The sequence below is a fragment of the Sphaeramia orbicularis genome, unplaced genomic scaffold (assembly GCF_902148855.1).
Source record: "Sphaeramia orbicularis unplaced genomic scaffold, fSphaOr1.1, whole genome shotgun sequence".
Classification (NCBI taxonomy): domain Eukaryota; kingdom Metazoa; phylum Chordata; class Actinopteri; order Kurtiformes; family Apogonidae; genus Sphaeramia; species Sphaeramia orbicularis.
The window spans coordinates 45,421-62,336 of NW_021941691.1; the positions used below are offsets into that span (position 1 = coordinate 45,421).

At 38.6% G+C, this 16,916-nt stretch overlaps 1 protein-coding gene across 2 annotated transcripts in view; it reads right to left on the bottom strand.

The window, feature by feature from the left end:
* Positions 1-1,839: 1,839 nt before the first annotated feature.
* Positions 1,840-16,916, bottom strand: part of LOC115416818 (protein spinster homolog 3-like) — a 35,775-nt gene continuing 20,698 nt past the window's right edge. Inside the window, exons 2-4 of one of the 2 annotated variants that reach the window (XM_030130702.1) lie at positions 6,203-6,458; positions 3,932-3,997; positions 1,840-2,517 (exon numbers count right to left, since the gene is read on the bottom strand). In XM_030130702.1, coding sequence (XP_029986562.1) covers positions 2,453-2,517; positions 3,932-3,997; positions 6,203-6,425 — 354 coding nt within the window. In that variant the 5' untranslated portion in view covers positions 6,426-6,458 and the 3' untranslated portion in view covers positions 1,840-2,452. Of the gene's footprint in view, positions 2,531-3,931; positions 3,998-6,202; positions 6,459-16,916 lie in introns of both variants that reach the window. The other variant, XM_030130701.1, reaches the window with a different exon arrangement.

The window sequence follows — 16,916 nt, forward strand, 5'->3', positions numbered from 1 at the left end:
ACACTGACCACACACTGGCCAAGGGTTAAAGAGTTAACAAACACACTGACCACACACTGGCCAAGGGTTAAAGAGTTAACAAACACACTGACCACACACTGGCCGGGGGTTAAAGGGTTAAAAAGCACACTGACCACACACTGGCCGGGGGTTAAAGGGCTAAAAAGCACACTGACCACACACTGGCCAAGGGTTAAAGAGTTAACAAACACACTGACCACACACTGGCCGGGGGTTAAAGGGCTAAAAAGCACACTGACCACACACTGGCCAAGGGTTAAAGAGTTAACAAACACACTGACCACACACTGGCCGGGGGTTAAAGGGCTAAAAAGCACACTGACCACACACTGGCCAAGGGTTAAAGAGCTAACAAACACACTGACCACACACTGGCCGGGGGTTAAAGAGTTAACAAACACACTGACCACACACTGGCCAAGGGTTAAAGAGTTAACAAACACACTGACCACACACTGGCCAAGGGTTAAAGAGTTAACAAACACATTGACCACACACTGGCCAAGGGTTAAAGAGTTAACAAACACACTGACCACACACTGGCCAAGGGTTAAAGAGTTAACAAACACATTGACCACACACTGGCCAAGGGTTAAAGAGTTAACAAACACATTGACCACACACTGGCCGGGGGTTAAAGGGTTAAAAAGCACACTGACCACACACTGGCCGGGGGTTAAAGGGCTAAAAAGCACACTGACCACACACTGGCCAAGGGTTAAAGAGTTAACAAACACACTGACCACACACTGGCCGGGGGTTAAAGGGCTAAAAAGCACACTGACCACACACTGGCCAAGGGTTAAAGAGTTAACAAACACACTGACCACACACTGGCCGGGGGTTAAAGGGCTAAAAAGCACACTGACCACACACTGGCCAAGGGTTAAAGAGCTAACAAACACACTGACCACACACTGGCCGGGGGTTAAAGAGTTAACAAACACACTGACCACACACTGGCCGGGGGTTAAAGGGTTAACCCTTTAACCCCCGGCCAGTGTGTGGTCAGTGTGTGGTCAGTGTTTGTTAACCCTTTAACCCCCGGCCAGTGTGTGGTCAGTGTGTGGTCAGTGTTTGTTAACCCTTTAACCCCTGGCGTGTCCGCTGGCACGTTCTGAATGTAGGATTTATTTAAATATTCATAGAACTTCATCCGTTTGTTCAATAGTTCCATTTCCAGTCCTGTCGATAGAATAGACCTTGTTCTTTCCATAGACATCTGAGCATGCTCAGTTCACCCCCCCCCCCCCCCCCCCCACACCATCTGTGGAATGGGGGGGTCAAACACAGAGCGGTGAGTGAGACCGACTCACTATAAAAATAGACAGTTTGGGCTTTTTTTTGTTTGTTTACACCATTTTCCTTGTGTTTTGTCGTTTTTCCTGTTGTTTCCAGTGTTGTGGAGATTTTCCTTGACTTTTTTACTGTGATTTTACTGAGTTTTGAACTGATGTATGGAGTTAAACAGGTGTCAAAAAGCAACTGGACTCATTTAAAAAAAAAAGAGACAACTAAAACTATTGAGACCAAATTACAATACTAGTCGCTTATTTTATTCTTTTTTTTTCTTTTAAACTTAATTTTAACTCATTTTGTGCAATTTTTTTCATGTTATTTATTAATTTGTAAATATTTTATTTTCTTTAATTCATTTAGTAGCTTATTTTATTTATTTTTCTACATTGTTTTTTATTTTGTTATTTTTTCTTAAATTTTCTTCAGGTTGTGTCTTATTTTGTTCATGTTACTTATTATTTTGTTGGTTTATTATTCATTTTTGTTCATTATATTGATCACTGGCTGTTTTTGTTTATTTTGTTGCTTATTTTATCATTTTTTTGACCGTGGAATTGCTTAATGGAGTTAAACAGGTGTCAAAAAGCATCTGGACTGATTTATTAAAAAAAAAAGAGTCTAAAACATAAACTCCTGGACCAACATTCCAATCCTTGCTGTTGTTCAGTGTGTTCCAGTTCACAGTTGATGTTCAACATCCTAAATCTGTTACTGATGTTCATTCTAGGGCCTCATTTAGTCCAAACCTGTCAAACTTCAGTTCCTCTCTTTGTCTTTTTCTGTTCCTCCGCCTGTTTTGACCCTAAAACACACAGTAAAACTAAACCGCTGAAGAAAAGGAACACAAACTGACAGCAGCTTTAATGAACCTGAAACAGACGCAGATTTAATGTCTCAGGGGTTCAGGGGTTCAGTCCTATTATTGTCTCCTTCAGACACTTTTGTGTTGCGTTTTCTTCGGTGTCCTGGGCTCAGCTGACACAGGAGGAACCAGACCTCAGAGCAGGAAGTGTCAAACCCGCTGCCTCTTATTTCTCGTAAACTGGATGTGAACACACTTATTTTACACTCACCGACTCCGTGACGAAAGAGCTGGTGGTCGCCGTAATGAGCCACATGACCAGGCCGCCGATCACAATGTATTTACGGTTGTAGCGGTCGCCAAGGTAACCGAAGAGAGGAGCCAAAAGTAGAAAACTGCAGATAAAAACTGTAAGTGCATTAGTACATTTGGTAAAAATAGTGACGATGACCTTTATTTTGAACGTAAATCGGAATAAAATATAAATAATATAAACTATAATGTAAAACTCTATTCTGACATTAGTCCTTATTGTTTTGGATCCCAGACCCTGTTAGAAAAGAAACACCTGGATTCAACGGGTCCACAGACTTTAGTTTATATAATGTATGAGTTAGGTAATTATGATGTGAAGCTAATGATAAGTTTTTCTTAATCTGCTTGTGACTAGAGCTGTGTATCGGCAAGAATCTGGCGATACAATACAAATCACAAAACTAGGATCACGATACCATATATCACAATATATCATGATGCTGTTAAAAAGGCAATGTTTGTTTCTTTTTTTAAATGATTATTTCCTGGAAGAACTGAATTCCAGCAGAAATCTTCACAAATCCTAAACACATTTGTATTTGATCCCAACAGGATCTAATGTTCTATCACCAAATGTTCAAACTGTGTTCAAACTGAAATTGTGTTTTCCAGACATTCCAGTTTCAGATCCTGTTCAAATGTTCAGATTCTATTAGTTCACAACTAACATCAGAACAGGATTTGAGTTCAATCCCAACAAAGGAACCAACATTATTGAATAAAAGAGTGTGAAATAAGAAGAAATAAAATACAAACAAAAAAGAAAAACAAAACAAAAATGAACCTTCACAATATCTGCAGTTGAATAAATACATAAAAATATTGATACAGTACTTTTTAATATCAACACAGTATTGTGAAATGAAATATTGCGATATATTGCAGAACTGATATTTTCTTACAGCCCTACTTGTGACTGTTATTTTTATTCAGTATTTCTTGTGAAATGTGTCTGTTATTTGTGTTTGAACTTTGTACATGTGTGTGTGTGTTGTATTTGCTGCTGCCCGTTGTATCCAGGACTCCCCTAGAAATGAGGTTGTTTATCTCCAAGGGATTTTTTTTCATGGTTAAATAAAGGTTGAATTAAAAAAAAAAAAAAAAAAAAAAAATGTTCTAGAGAAAAGTTGTTTCATATTTAGTTTCTCTCTATCTGTGACTGCTTTCAGTATTTCTGTTACTTGGAAGTTATGTATTTCTTGTTCTGTATAATATTTGTGCTGTTTTAAACTCCATCAGATCCATTTGAATGTAAGATAATAGTTCCTGTATTGTGGTCGTGACTAAATGACTTATTTGCTAATGGAAATAAGATCCTCATGGAATTAAAATGACAAAACCAAACATATGTGTTCAACTGTTAGAAAACAGAGGTCTTTGTCTGACATGTGCAGTGTTTGTGTGTCTGTGTGGCAATAACCACTGGTGTTGTGTCATTCTTTTCATCACATATTGCAGTTTCCCTGTTTTGTAACTGTGTGTGCATCATCATACCTGTCTGCAGAAGTCCGCTGGTGCTGTCACTGATACTAAAAAACCTCTGAATGTTGAGCAGGACCCCTATAACAATAAGAAACAGACATCTGTGATAAACCATGATGCATTCAGGAGCTAATGTAAAGCTTGTTTTTTTTTTAAAGAGCATATTAATAAACATATGCGCAAATATGTCAGATTATAGCCAAGGCTAATTTCCATCTTTAGTCCCAACATAAAACAACAAAGCTCTCAGAAACCAGTCTAATCACATAAACAGAAAAGTCAAACCTATTCTACATTTGTACCAGACCAGTGGTTCTGGTGGTCTGGGTTCAGGACCTCCAGTGACAACACAAGACACAAGTCGCTTTTCCATCCACCCTCAAATTGCGTAAATATAACTTGTGCATTAAAATGTACCTAATGGAAAAACGACACTTTCGTCAAAAGTCTCATTTTGAGATTCAAAGTTTTTGCACTGGCAACAGGTGGTTTTTTGGGTGTAGCTCAAATGGTATATCACACAAAACTGCAATGGACAGACCTTTTTTCGCAACCAGAGTGAATTTAAAAAACGGATGTTGACGGATGTTACAACAAGAGAAGAAGAAATGTGTGTGCATGTGTGGACACACCAGGAAACCACATCATTTTATAATTTAGGTGGAGATAGAGGGGGAATATGGAATAAGAATGAATATATCTGTAAATCAACACCAGATTTACGTTCATCACCATGTTTATGGAATGACTTCTTGTGTCATCTCACGATAATAAATTAACAAATCATCGCACTTGTGATTTAATGGACAAACCGACAGTACACACTTCTGTTTTTGGGACATTTAGTAAATATGGGTAAAGTTTTGCGCAGATGTCCGATGGAAAAGAGACTAGTAATGACAAATGCCAAAATATAGTTTTATATTATGGGATAGATATCCTATTGATTATTAATATTGATGTTTGTGTGTCTGATCCTCATGAACAGGACATCTGACAGCTGGAGACATGATGTGTCCACAGATTTATGTCCATAGAGTTTAGAAACAATATTTCACTCTAGTTTAATGGTAGGTTTTTCTTCCTCAGTCAGATGTGATGAAAGTAGATGGAATTTTGGGTAAAGTTTTGTGCAGATGTCCCATGGAAAAGTGACTGCAAACTGATAAAAGATAAAGTCATTAAATGTATTTAATGAAAACATGGTGTGATTTGAACCTGAGACATTACAGAATATCACAGTATGAAAACAAAAAGAACCAATTTAAAGATAAACCAGACTGACCAGCAGGTGGTGATGGTAAATATGGAAATATTCCCTTTATTCCACTAAATTAGGTCCATTTGAACCAAAACTAAACAGTGAACTCAGTTAAAAATTAAAAGTTAATTCAGTCATTGATTAAAGAATTAAACACACTCAGCTTATAATGTGTACGGATGTCACGCCATTTAATTAACAATATCATGTTGCTTTATAAGGCACTTTACAAGGCAAATTCTAAATTTCAACCATAGTCCAATAACTTTTCGACATCGTCATCCTCCTCCTCATCATCATCGTTACTGATGGCAGGTTGGGTTACCGTGGCAACAGTCTCCCTCCATAAAACATCAGAGCAGATACTTACTAAAAATTAAATGTGCAATAAAACCGTTAAAAGCTCATAAACTGATAAAAATCACTGATATTTACTATTTATGGCTTCAATATTTCTATAAAAGGATTAAAATTCTCTCTGAATCACTGCGTAGCGTCATAAAAAAACTGTAGAAAATGCACCAAGTATGGCTTGTTAGATGCATCTGGCATATGTCCAAAAATGAACATACCAAATGAACTCTATTTTTTAAAGTAATTTTAAGTGTTTATTTTATTTAATTTTTTTTTTAAGTGTTTTTAAGCATATAAACCACATATTTCATGGTGTAATTTCCTTAATTTCACTAAATCTTCCACAAACAACACACATGCCATCACTCAGGAAAACTATTCAACAAAAAATAGAAGTTTTATCAATTTACCGTCATTGGTTTTGATGTTTTGGTCAGAAATGTATATCTAACTGAGCCGCATGAGCGTTTCTTTTTTTTCTGATTTTATAGAGAACAGGAAGTTGAATATATTCCATGTCTCTGCTGATTGGTTGAATGCTACAATGACATGATCTTTGCTGATTGGCCGGTTGAAGACCACATGCTTCTTGACCTCACTGAGGCACCTATATGTCATGTGTGTGGAAATGCCCAAAAACAGTCACTTGAACAGGGGGCGGATCCTACCTGCAATGGTGTACCGTTCCATGTAGTTGAGCAGGTTGACATAGCACAGCACAGCCACAGCCACGTAACCCCGCCAAGGCGAGATGAGCGGCGGCTCCGCTGGCTCGGCCGCGACCGACGAAACGCTGTTGACGAAGGAACCGTAACGGAAGCTAGAGCTGAGGCTGCGTCGAGGCGTCGACACCACATCCTGGATGGAGGACACGGATCTTTTTGGGTCCATGTTGAGCAGCGCCCCCTTCACCTGGGTTTAAAGCTGATAGAAATGAGCTGGTTTAAGAACAAAGGCTATGATAGAGTTACAGTTACAGTTACAGTTACACTTTACTGCACATGATAGAGGAGTGTCTGATAGAGTTACAGTTACAGTTACAGTTTACTGCACATAATAGAGGAGGAGTGTCTGATAGAGTTACAGTTACAGTTACAGTTTACTGCACATAACAGAGTAGTGTCTGATAGAGTTACAGTTACAGTTACAGTTTACTGCACATGATAGAGGAGGAGTGTCTGATAGAGTTACAGTTACAGTTACAGTTTACTGCACATGATAGAGGAGGAGTGTCTGATAGAGTTACAGTTACAGTTACAGTTTACTGCACATGATAGAGGAGGAGTGTCTGATAGAGTTACAGTTACAGTTACAGTTTACTGCACATGATAGAGGAGGAGTGTCTGATAGAGTTACAGTTACAGTTACACTTTACTGCACATGATAGAGGAGTAGTGTCTGATAGAGTTACAGTTACAGTTACAGTTTACTGCACATAATAGAGGAGGAGTGTCTGATAGAGTTACAGTTACAGTTACAGTTTACTGCACATGATAGAGGAGGAGTGTCTGATAGAGTTACAGTTACAGTTACACTTTACTGCACATGATAGAGGAGGAGTGTCTGATAGAGTTACAGTTACAGTTACAGTTTACTGCACATGATAGAGGAGGAGTGTCTGATAGAGTTACAGTTACAGTTACAGTTTACTGCACATGATAGAGGAGGAGTGTCTGATAGAGTTACAGTTACAGTTACAGTTTACTGCACATAATAGAGGAGGAGTGTCTGATAGAGTTACAGTTACAGTTACAGTTTACTGCACATGATAGAGGAGGAGTGTCTGATAGAGTTACAGTTACAGTTACAGTTTACTGCACATGATAGAGGAGGAGTGTCTGATAGAGTTACAGTTACAGTTACAGTTTACTGCACATAATAGAGGAGGAGTGTCTGATAGAGTTACAGTTACAGTTTACTGCACATGATAGAGTGTCTGATAGAGTTACAGTTACAGTTACAGTTTACTGCACATGATAGAGGAGGAGTGTCTGATAGAGTTACAGTTACAGTTACAGTTTACTGCACATGATAGAGGAGTGTCTGATAGAGTTACAGTTACAGTTTACTGCACATAATAGAGGAAGAGTTTCTGATAGAGTTACAGTTACAGTTACAGTTTACTGCACATGATAGAGGAGGAGTGTCTGATAGAGTTACAGTTACAGTTACAGTTTACTGCACATGATAGAGGAGGAGTGTCTGATAGAGTTACAGTTACAGTTACAGTTTACTGCACATAATAGAGGAAGAGTTTCTGATAGAGTTACAGTTACAGTTACAGTTTACTGCACATGATAGAGGAGGAGTGTCTGATAGAGTTACAGTTACAGTTACAGTTTACTGCACATGATAGAGGAGGAGTGTCTGATAGAGTTACAGTTACAGTTACAGTTTACTGCACATAATAGAGGAGGAGTGTCTGATAGAGTTACAGTTACAGTTACAGTTTACTGCACATAACAGAGTAGTGTCTGATAGAGTTACAGTTACAGTTACAGTTTACTGCACATGATAGAGGAGGAGTGTCTGATAGAGTTACAGTTACAGTTACAGTTTACTGCACATGATAGAGGAGGAGTGTCTGATAGAGTTACAGTTACAGTTACAGTTTACTGCACATGATAGAGGAGGAGTGTCTGATAGAGTTACAGTTACAGTTACACTTTACTGCACATGATAGAGGAGTAGTGTCTGATAGAGTTACAGTTACAGTTACAGTTTACTGCACATAATAGAGGAAGAGTTTCTGATAGAGTTACAGTTACAGTTACAGTTTACTGCACATAATAGAGGAGGAGTGTCTGATAGAGTTACAGTTACAGTTACAGTTTACTGCACATGATAGAGGAGGAGTGTCTGATAGAGTTACAGTTACAGTTACAGTTTACTGCACATAATAGAGGAGGAGTGTCTGATAGAGTTACAGTTACAGTTACAGTTTACTGCACATGATAGAGGAGGAGTGTCTGATAGAGTTACAGTTACAGTTACAGTTTACTGCACATGATAGAGGAGGAGTGTCTGATAGAGTTACAGTTACAGTTACAGTTTACTGCACATGATAGAGGAGGAGTGTCTGATAGAGTTACAGTTACAGTTACAGTTTACTGCACATGATAGAGGAGGAGTGTCTGATAGAGTTACAGTTACAGTTACAGTTTACTGCACATAATAGAGGAGGAGTGTCTGATAGAGTTACAGTTACAGTTACAGTTTACTGCACATGATAGAGGAGGAGTGTCTGATAGAGTTACAGTTACAGTTACAGTTTACTGCACATGATAGAGGAGGAGTGTCTGATAGAGTTACAGTTACAGTTACAGTTTACTGCACATAATAGAGGAGGAGTGTCTGATAGAGTTACAGTTACAGTTTACTGCACATGATAGAGTGTCTGATAGAGTTACAGTTACAGTTACAGTTTACTGCACATGATAGAGGAGGAGTGTCTGATAGAGTTACAGTTACAGTTACAGTTTACTGCACATGATAGAGGAGTGTCTGATAGAGTTACAGTTACAGTTTACTGCACATAATAGAGGAAGAGTTTCTGATAGAGTTACAGTTACAGTTACAGTTTACTGCACATGATAGAGGAGGAGTGTCTGATAGAGTTACAGTTACAGTTACAGTTTACTGCACATGATAGAGGAGGAGTGTCTGATAGAGTTACAGTTACAGTTACAGTTTACTGCACATAATAGAGGAAGAGTTTCTGATAGAGTTACAGTTACAGTTACAGTTTACTGCACATGATAGAGGAGGAGTGTCTGATAGAGTTACAGTTACAGTTACAGTTTACTGCACATGATAGAGGAGGAGTGTCTGATAGAGTTACAGTTACAGTTACAGTTTACTGCACATAACAGAGTAGTGTCTGATAGAGTTACAGTTACAGTTACAGTTTACTGCACATGATAGAGGAGGAGTGTCTGATAGAGTTACAGTTACAGTTACAGTTTACTGCACATAATAGAGGAGGAGTGTCTGATAGAGTTACAGTTACAGTTACAGTTTACTGCACATAATAGAGGAAGAGTGTCTGATAGAGTTACAGTTACAGTTACAGTTTACTGCACATGATAGAGGAGGAGTGTCTGATAGAGTTACAGTTACAGTTACAGTTTACTGCACATAATAGAGGAGGAGTGTCTGATAGAGTTACAGTTACAGTTACAGTTTACTGCACATGATAGAGGAGGAGTGTCTGATAGAGTTACAGTTACAGTTACAGTTTACTGCACATGATAGAGGAGGAGTGTCTGATAGAGTTACAGTTACAGTTACAGTTTACTGCACATGATAGAGGAGTGTCTGATAGAGTTACAGTTACAGTTACAGTTTACTGCACATGATAGAGGAGGAGTGTCTGATAGAGTTACAGTTACAGTTACAGTTTACTGCACATAATAGAGGAGGAGTGTCTGATAGAGTTACAGTTACAGTTACAGTTTACTGCACATGATAGAGGAGGAGTGTCTGATAGAGTTACAGTTACAGTTACAGTTTACTGCACATAATAGAGGAGGAGTGTCTGATAGAGTTACAGTTACAGTTACAGTTTACTGCACATGATAGAGGAGGAGTGTCTGATAGAGTTACAGTTACAGTTACAGTTACAGTTTACTGCACATGATAGAGGAGTGTCTGATAGAGTTACAGTTACAGTTACAGTTTACTGCACATGATAGAGGAGGAGTGTCTGATAGAGTTACAGTTACAGTTACAGTTTACTGCACATGATAGAGGAGGAGTGTCTGATAGAGTTACAGTTACAGTTACAGTTTACTGCACATGATAGAGGAGTGTCTGATAGAGTTACAGTTACAGTTACAGTTTACTGCACATGATAGAGGAGGAGTGTCTGATAGAGTTACAGTTACAGTTACAGTTTACTGCACATGATAGAGGAGGAGTGTCTGATAGAGTTACAGTTACAGTTACAGTTTACTGCACATGATAGAGGAGGAGTGTCTGATAGAGTTACAGTTACAGTTACAGTTTACTGCACATGATAGAGGAGGAGTGTCTGATAGAGTTACAGTTACAGTTACACTTTACTGCACATGATAGAGGAGTAGTGTCTGATAGAGTTACAGTTACAGTTACAGTTTACTGCACATAATAGAGGAAGAGTTTCTGATAGAGTTACAGTTACAGTTACAGTTTACTGCACATGATAGAGGAGGAGTGTCTGATAGAGTTACAGTTACAGTTACAGTTTACTGCACATAATAGAGGAGGAGTGTCTGATAGAGTTACAGTTACAGTTACAGTTTACTGCACATGATAGAGGAGGAGTGTCTGATAGAGTTACAGTTACAGTTACAGTTTACTGCACATGATAGAGGAGGAGTGTCTGATAGAGTTACAGTTACAGTTACAGTTTACTGCACATGATAGAGGAGGAGTGTCTGATAGAGTTACAGTTACAGTTACAGTTTACTGCACATGATAGAGGAGGAGTGTCTGATAGAGTTACAGTTACAGTTACAGTTTACTGCACATGATAGAGGAGGAGTGTCTGATAGAGTTACAGTTACAGTTACAGTTTACTGCACATAATAGAGGAGGAGTGTCTGATAGAGTTACAGTTACAGTTTACTGCACATGATAGAGTGTCTGATAGAGTTACAGTTACAGTTACAGTTTACTGCACATGATAGAGGAGGAGTGTCTGATAGAGTTACAGTTACAGTTACAGTTTACTGCACATGATAGAGGAGTGTCTGATAGAGTTACAGTTACAGTTTACTGCACATAATAGAGGAAGAGTTTCTGATAGAGTTACAGTTACAGTTACAGTTTACTGCACATGATAGAGGAGGAGTGTCTGATAGAGTTACAGTTACAGTTACAGTTTACTGCACATGATAGAGGAGGAGTGTCTGATAGAGTTACAGTTACAGTTACAGTTTACTGCACATAATAGAGGAAGAGTTTCTGATAGAGTTACAGTTACAGTTACAGTTTACTGCACATGATAGAGGAGGAGTGTCTGATAGAGTTACAGTTACAGTTACAGTTTACTGCACATGATAGAGGAGGAGTGTCTGATAGAGTTACAGTTACAGTTACAGTTTACTGCACATAATAGAGGAGGAGTGTCTGATAGAGTTACAGTTACAGTTACAGTTTACTGCACATAATAGAGGAAGAGTGTCTGATAGAGTTACAGTTACAGTTACAGTTTACTGCACATGATAGAGGAGGAGTGTCTGATAGAGTTACAGTTACAGTTACAGTTTACTGCACATAATAGAGGAGGAGTGTCTGATAGAGTTACAGTTACAGTTACAGTTTACTGCACATGATAGAGGAGGAGTGTCTGATAGAGTTACAGTTACAGTTACAGTTTACTGCACATGATAGAGGAGGAGTGTCTGATAGAGTTACAGTTACAGTTACAGTTTACTGCACATGATAGAGGAGTGTCTGATAGAGTTACAGTTACAGTTACAGTTTACTGCACATGATAGAGGAGGAGTGTCTGATAGAGTTACAGTTACAGTTACAGTTTACTGCACATAATAGAGGAGGAGTGTCTGATAGAGTTACAGTTACAGTTACAGTTTACTGCACATGATAGAGGAGGAGTGTCTGATAGAGTTACAGTTACAGTTACAGTTTACTGCACATAATAGAGGAGGAGTGTCTGATAGAGTTACAGTTACAGTTACAGTTTACTGCACATGATAGAGGAGGAGTGTCTGATAGAGTTACAGTTACAGTTACAGTTACAGTTTACTGCACATGATAGAGGAGTGTCTGATAGAGTTACAGTTACAGTTACAGTTTACTGCACATGATAGAGGAGGAGTGTCTGATAGAGTTACAGTTACAGTTACAGTTTACTGCACATGATAGAGGAGGAGTGTCTGATAGAGTTACAGTTACAGTTACAGTTTACTGCACATGATAGAGGAGGAGTGTCTGATAGAGTTACAGTTACAGTTACAGTTTACTGCACATAACAGAGGAAGAGTGTCTGATAGAGTTACAGTTACAGTTACAGTTTACTGCACATGATAGAGGAGTAGTGTCTGATAGAGTTACAGTTACAGTTACAGTTTACTGCACATAATAGAGGAGGAGTGTCTGATAGAGTTACAGTTACAGTTACAGTTTACTGCACATAATAGAGGAGGAGTGTCTGATAGAGTTACAGTTACAGTTACACTTTACTGCACATGATAGAGGAGGAGTGTCTGATAGAGTTACAGTTACAGTTACAGTTTACTGCACATGATAGAGGAGGAGTGTCTGATAGAGTTACAGTTACAGTTACAGTTTACTGCACATGATAGAGGAGGAGTGTCTGATAGAGTTACAGTTACAGTTACAGTTTACTGCACATAATAGAGGAGGAGTGTCTGATAGAGTTACAGTTACAGTTACACTTTACTGCACATGATAGAGGAGGAGTGTCTGATAGAGTTACAGTTACAGTTACAGTTTACTGCACATGATAGAGGAGTGTCTGATAGAGTTACAGTTACAGTTACAGTTTACTGCACATGATAGAGGAGGAGTGTCTGATAGAGTTACAGTTACAGTTACAGTTTACTGCACATGATAGAGGAGGAGTGTCTGATAGAGTTACAGTTACAGTTACAGTTTACTGCACATGATAGAGGAGTGTCTGATAGAGTTACAGTTACAGTTACAGTTTACTGCACATGATAGAGGAGGAGTGTCTGATAGAGTTACAGTTACAGTTACAGTTTACTGCACATGATAGAGGAGGAGTGTCTGATAGAGTTACAGTTACAGTTTACTGCACATGATAGAGGAGGAGTGTCTGATAGAGTTACAGTTACAGTTACAGTTTACTGCACATAATAGAGGAGGAGTGTCTGATAGAGTTACAGTTACAGTTACAGTTTACTGCACATAATAGAGGAGGAGTGTCTGATAGAGTTACAGTTACAGTTACAGTTTACTGCACATGATAGAGGAGGAGTGTCTGATAGAGTTACAGTTACAGTTACAGTTTACTGCACATGATAGAGTAGTGTCTGATAGAGTTACAGTTACAGTTACAGTTTACTGCACATGATAGAGTAGTGTCTGATAGAGTTACAGTTACAGTTACAGTTTACTGCACATAACAGAGGAAGAGTGTCTGATAGAGTTACAGTTACAGTTACAGTTTACTGCACATGATAGAGGAGGAGTGTCTGATAGAGTTACAGTTACAGTTACAGTTTACTGCACATGATAGAGGAGGAGTGTCTGATAGAGTTACAGTTACAGTTACAGTTTACTGCACATGATAGAGGAGTAGTGTCTGATAGAGTTACAGTTACAGTTACAGTTTACTGCACATAATAGAGGAGGAGTGTCTGATAGAGTTACAGTTACAGTTACAGTTTACTGCACATAATAGAGGAGGAGTGTCTGATAGAGTTACAGTTACAGTTACAGTTTACTGCACATGATAGAGGAGGAGTGTCTGATAGAGTTACAGTTACAGTTACACTTTACTGCACATGATAGAGGAGGAGTGTCTGATAGAGTTACAGTTACAGTTACAGTTTACTGCACATGATAGAGGAGGAGTGTCTGATAGAGTTACAGTTACAGTTACAGTTTACTGCACATGATAGAGGAGTAGTGTCTGATAGAGTTACAGTTACAGTTACAGTTTACTGCACATAATAGAGGAGGAGTGTCTGATAGAGTTACAGTTACAGTTACACTTTACTGCACATGATAGAGGAGGAGTGTCTGATAGAGTTACAGTTACAGTTACAGTTTACTGCACATGATAGAGGAGTGTCTGATAGAGTTACAGTTACAGTTACAGTTTACTGCACATGATAGAGGAGGAGTGTCTGATAGAGTTACAGTTACAGTTACAGTTTACTGCACATGATAGAGGAGGAGTGTCTGATAGAGTTACAGTTACAGTTACAGTTTACTGCACATGATAGAGGAGTGTCTGATAGAGTTACAGTTACAGTTACAGTTTACTGCACATGATAGAGGAGGAGTGTCTGATAGAGTTACAGTTACAGTTACAGTTTACTGCACATAACAGAGGAAGAGTGTCTGATAGAGTTACAGTTACAGTTACAGTTTACTGCACATGATAGAGGAGTAGTGTCTGATAGAGTTACAGTTACAGTTACAGTTTACTGCACATAATAGAGGAGGAGTGTCTGATAGAGTTACAGTTACAGTTACAGTTTACTGCACATAATAGAGGAGGAGTGTCTGATAGAGTTACAGTTACAGTTACACTTTACTGCACATGATAGAGGAGGAGTGTCTGATAGAGTTACAGTTACAGTTACAGTTTACTGCACATGATAGAGGAGGAGTGTCTGATAGAGTTACAGTTACAGTTACAGTTTACTGCACATGATAGAGGAGGAGTGTCTGATAGAGTTACAGTTACAGTTACAGTTTACTGCACATGATAGAGGAGTGTCTGATAGAGTTACAGTTACAGTTACAGTTTACTGCACATGATAGAGGAGGAGTGTCTGATAGAGTTACAGTTACAGTTACAGTTTACTGCACATGATAGAGGAGGAGTGTCTGATAGAGTTACAGTTACAGTTTACTGCACATGATAGAGGAGGAGTGTCTGATAGAGTTACAGTTACAGTTACAGTTTACTGCACATAATAGAGGAGGAGTGTCTGATAGAGTTACAGTTACAGTTACAGTTTACTGCACATAATAGAGGAGGAGTGTCTGATAGAGTTACAGTTACAGTTACAGTTTACTGCACATAATAGAGGAGGAGTGTCTGATAGAGTTACAGTTACAGTTACAGTTTACTGCACATGATAGAGGAGGAGTGTCTGATAGAGTTACAGTTACAGTTACAGTTTACTGCACATGATAGAGTAGTGTCTGATAGAGTTACAGTTACAGTTACAGTTTACTGCACATGATAGAGTAGTGTCTGATAGAGTTACAGTTACAGTTACAGTTTACTGCACATAACAGAGGAAGAGTGTCTGATAGAGTTACAGTTACAGTTACAGTTTACTGCACATGATAGAGGAGGAGTGTCTGATAGAGTTACAGTTACAGTTACAGTTTACTGCACATGATAGAGGAGGAGTGTCTGATAGAGTTACAGTTACAGTTACAGTTTACTGCACATGATAGAGGAGTAGTGTCTGATAGAGTTACAGTTACAGTTACAGTTTACTGCACATAATAGAGGAGGAGTGTCTGATAGAGTTACAGTTACAGTTACAGTTTACTGCACATAATAGAGGAGGAGTGTCTGATAGAGTTACAGTTACAGTTACACTTTACTGCACATGATAGAGGAGGAGTGTCTGATAGAGTTACAGTTACAGTTACAGTTTACTGCACATGATAGAGGAGGAGTGTCTGATAGAGTTACAGTTACAGTTACAGTTTACTGCACATGATAGAGGAGTAGTGTCTGATAGAGTTACAGTTACAGTTACAGTTTACTGCACATAATAGAGGAGGAGTGTCTGATAGAGTTACAGTTACAGTTACACTTTACTGCACATGATAGAGGAGGAGTGTCTGATAGAGTTACAGTTACAGTTACAGTTTACTGCACATAACAGAGGAGTGTCTGATAGACTTTAAGTGTTTAACGTTTTCTACTTAATTTAACTGAATGCCATTTTTAGCCTTTGTTTGAGTCTTTGACCAACTCAACTAATTGTTATTGGCTTGTTTTGAATAATAGAACTGCATCAGCTGTCTAAGCATGGTGTTATTTCACGGACTAGGTCTGTCACGCAGTGTATGTACAGCATCGTTGTTTGATATCGTCAGTAAAAGTTCTGTTTGGAATACTTCTGCATGTCAGTCTTTCAGTCATTTGAATCAGCTAAGTTATGCTGGGTAAATGAGCGAATTTAACCACCTATGAGAAACAACTGCATTGCCATGTTCAAGCTAGCACTGTGACACGTTGTGCAGATATGGTCTGAGCATGCAGTTATGTTTACCTCCGCCAGGAGTCTGTGTGCGTGTGAGCGTGTGTGCTTGTTTGTTTGTTAGCAAGATAACGCAAAAAGTTATGGACATATTTTCATGAAATTTCTGTTTTGGTCTTTGGTTTGAAATGGTGACAAGATGCATAATTAACACCGATTACTTTCCTTTGTCTTTTTTGAAACTTGGTTACTCCCTATGTAAATGTGTACAATAACGATGTATTTCAGTTTGCAGAGAACTTCATTTTGACTGGTGAAGCAAGGGAGGTACTGACCACAGCTGAGGCTGTGAAGCAGTACAGAGGGCAGATAGCCTATAGCTTGGTAGAAAATCAGGGTAAATATGAAGATGCTTGTATAGTCAGTAGCCACAATTTTGTAACTACAATACCAATTATATAAAGTTGCTGAAATACCTGTCTCTCCAAAACCT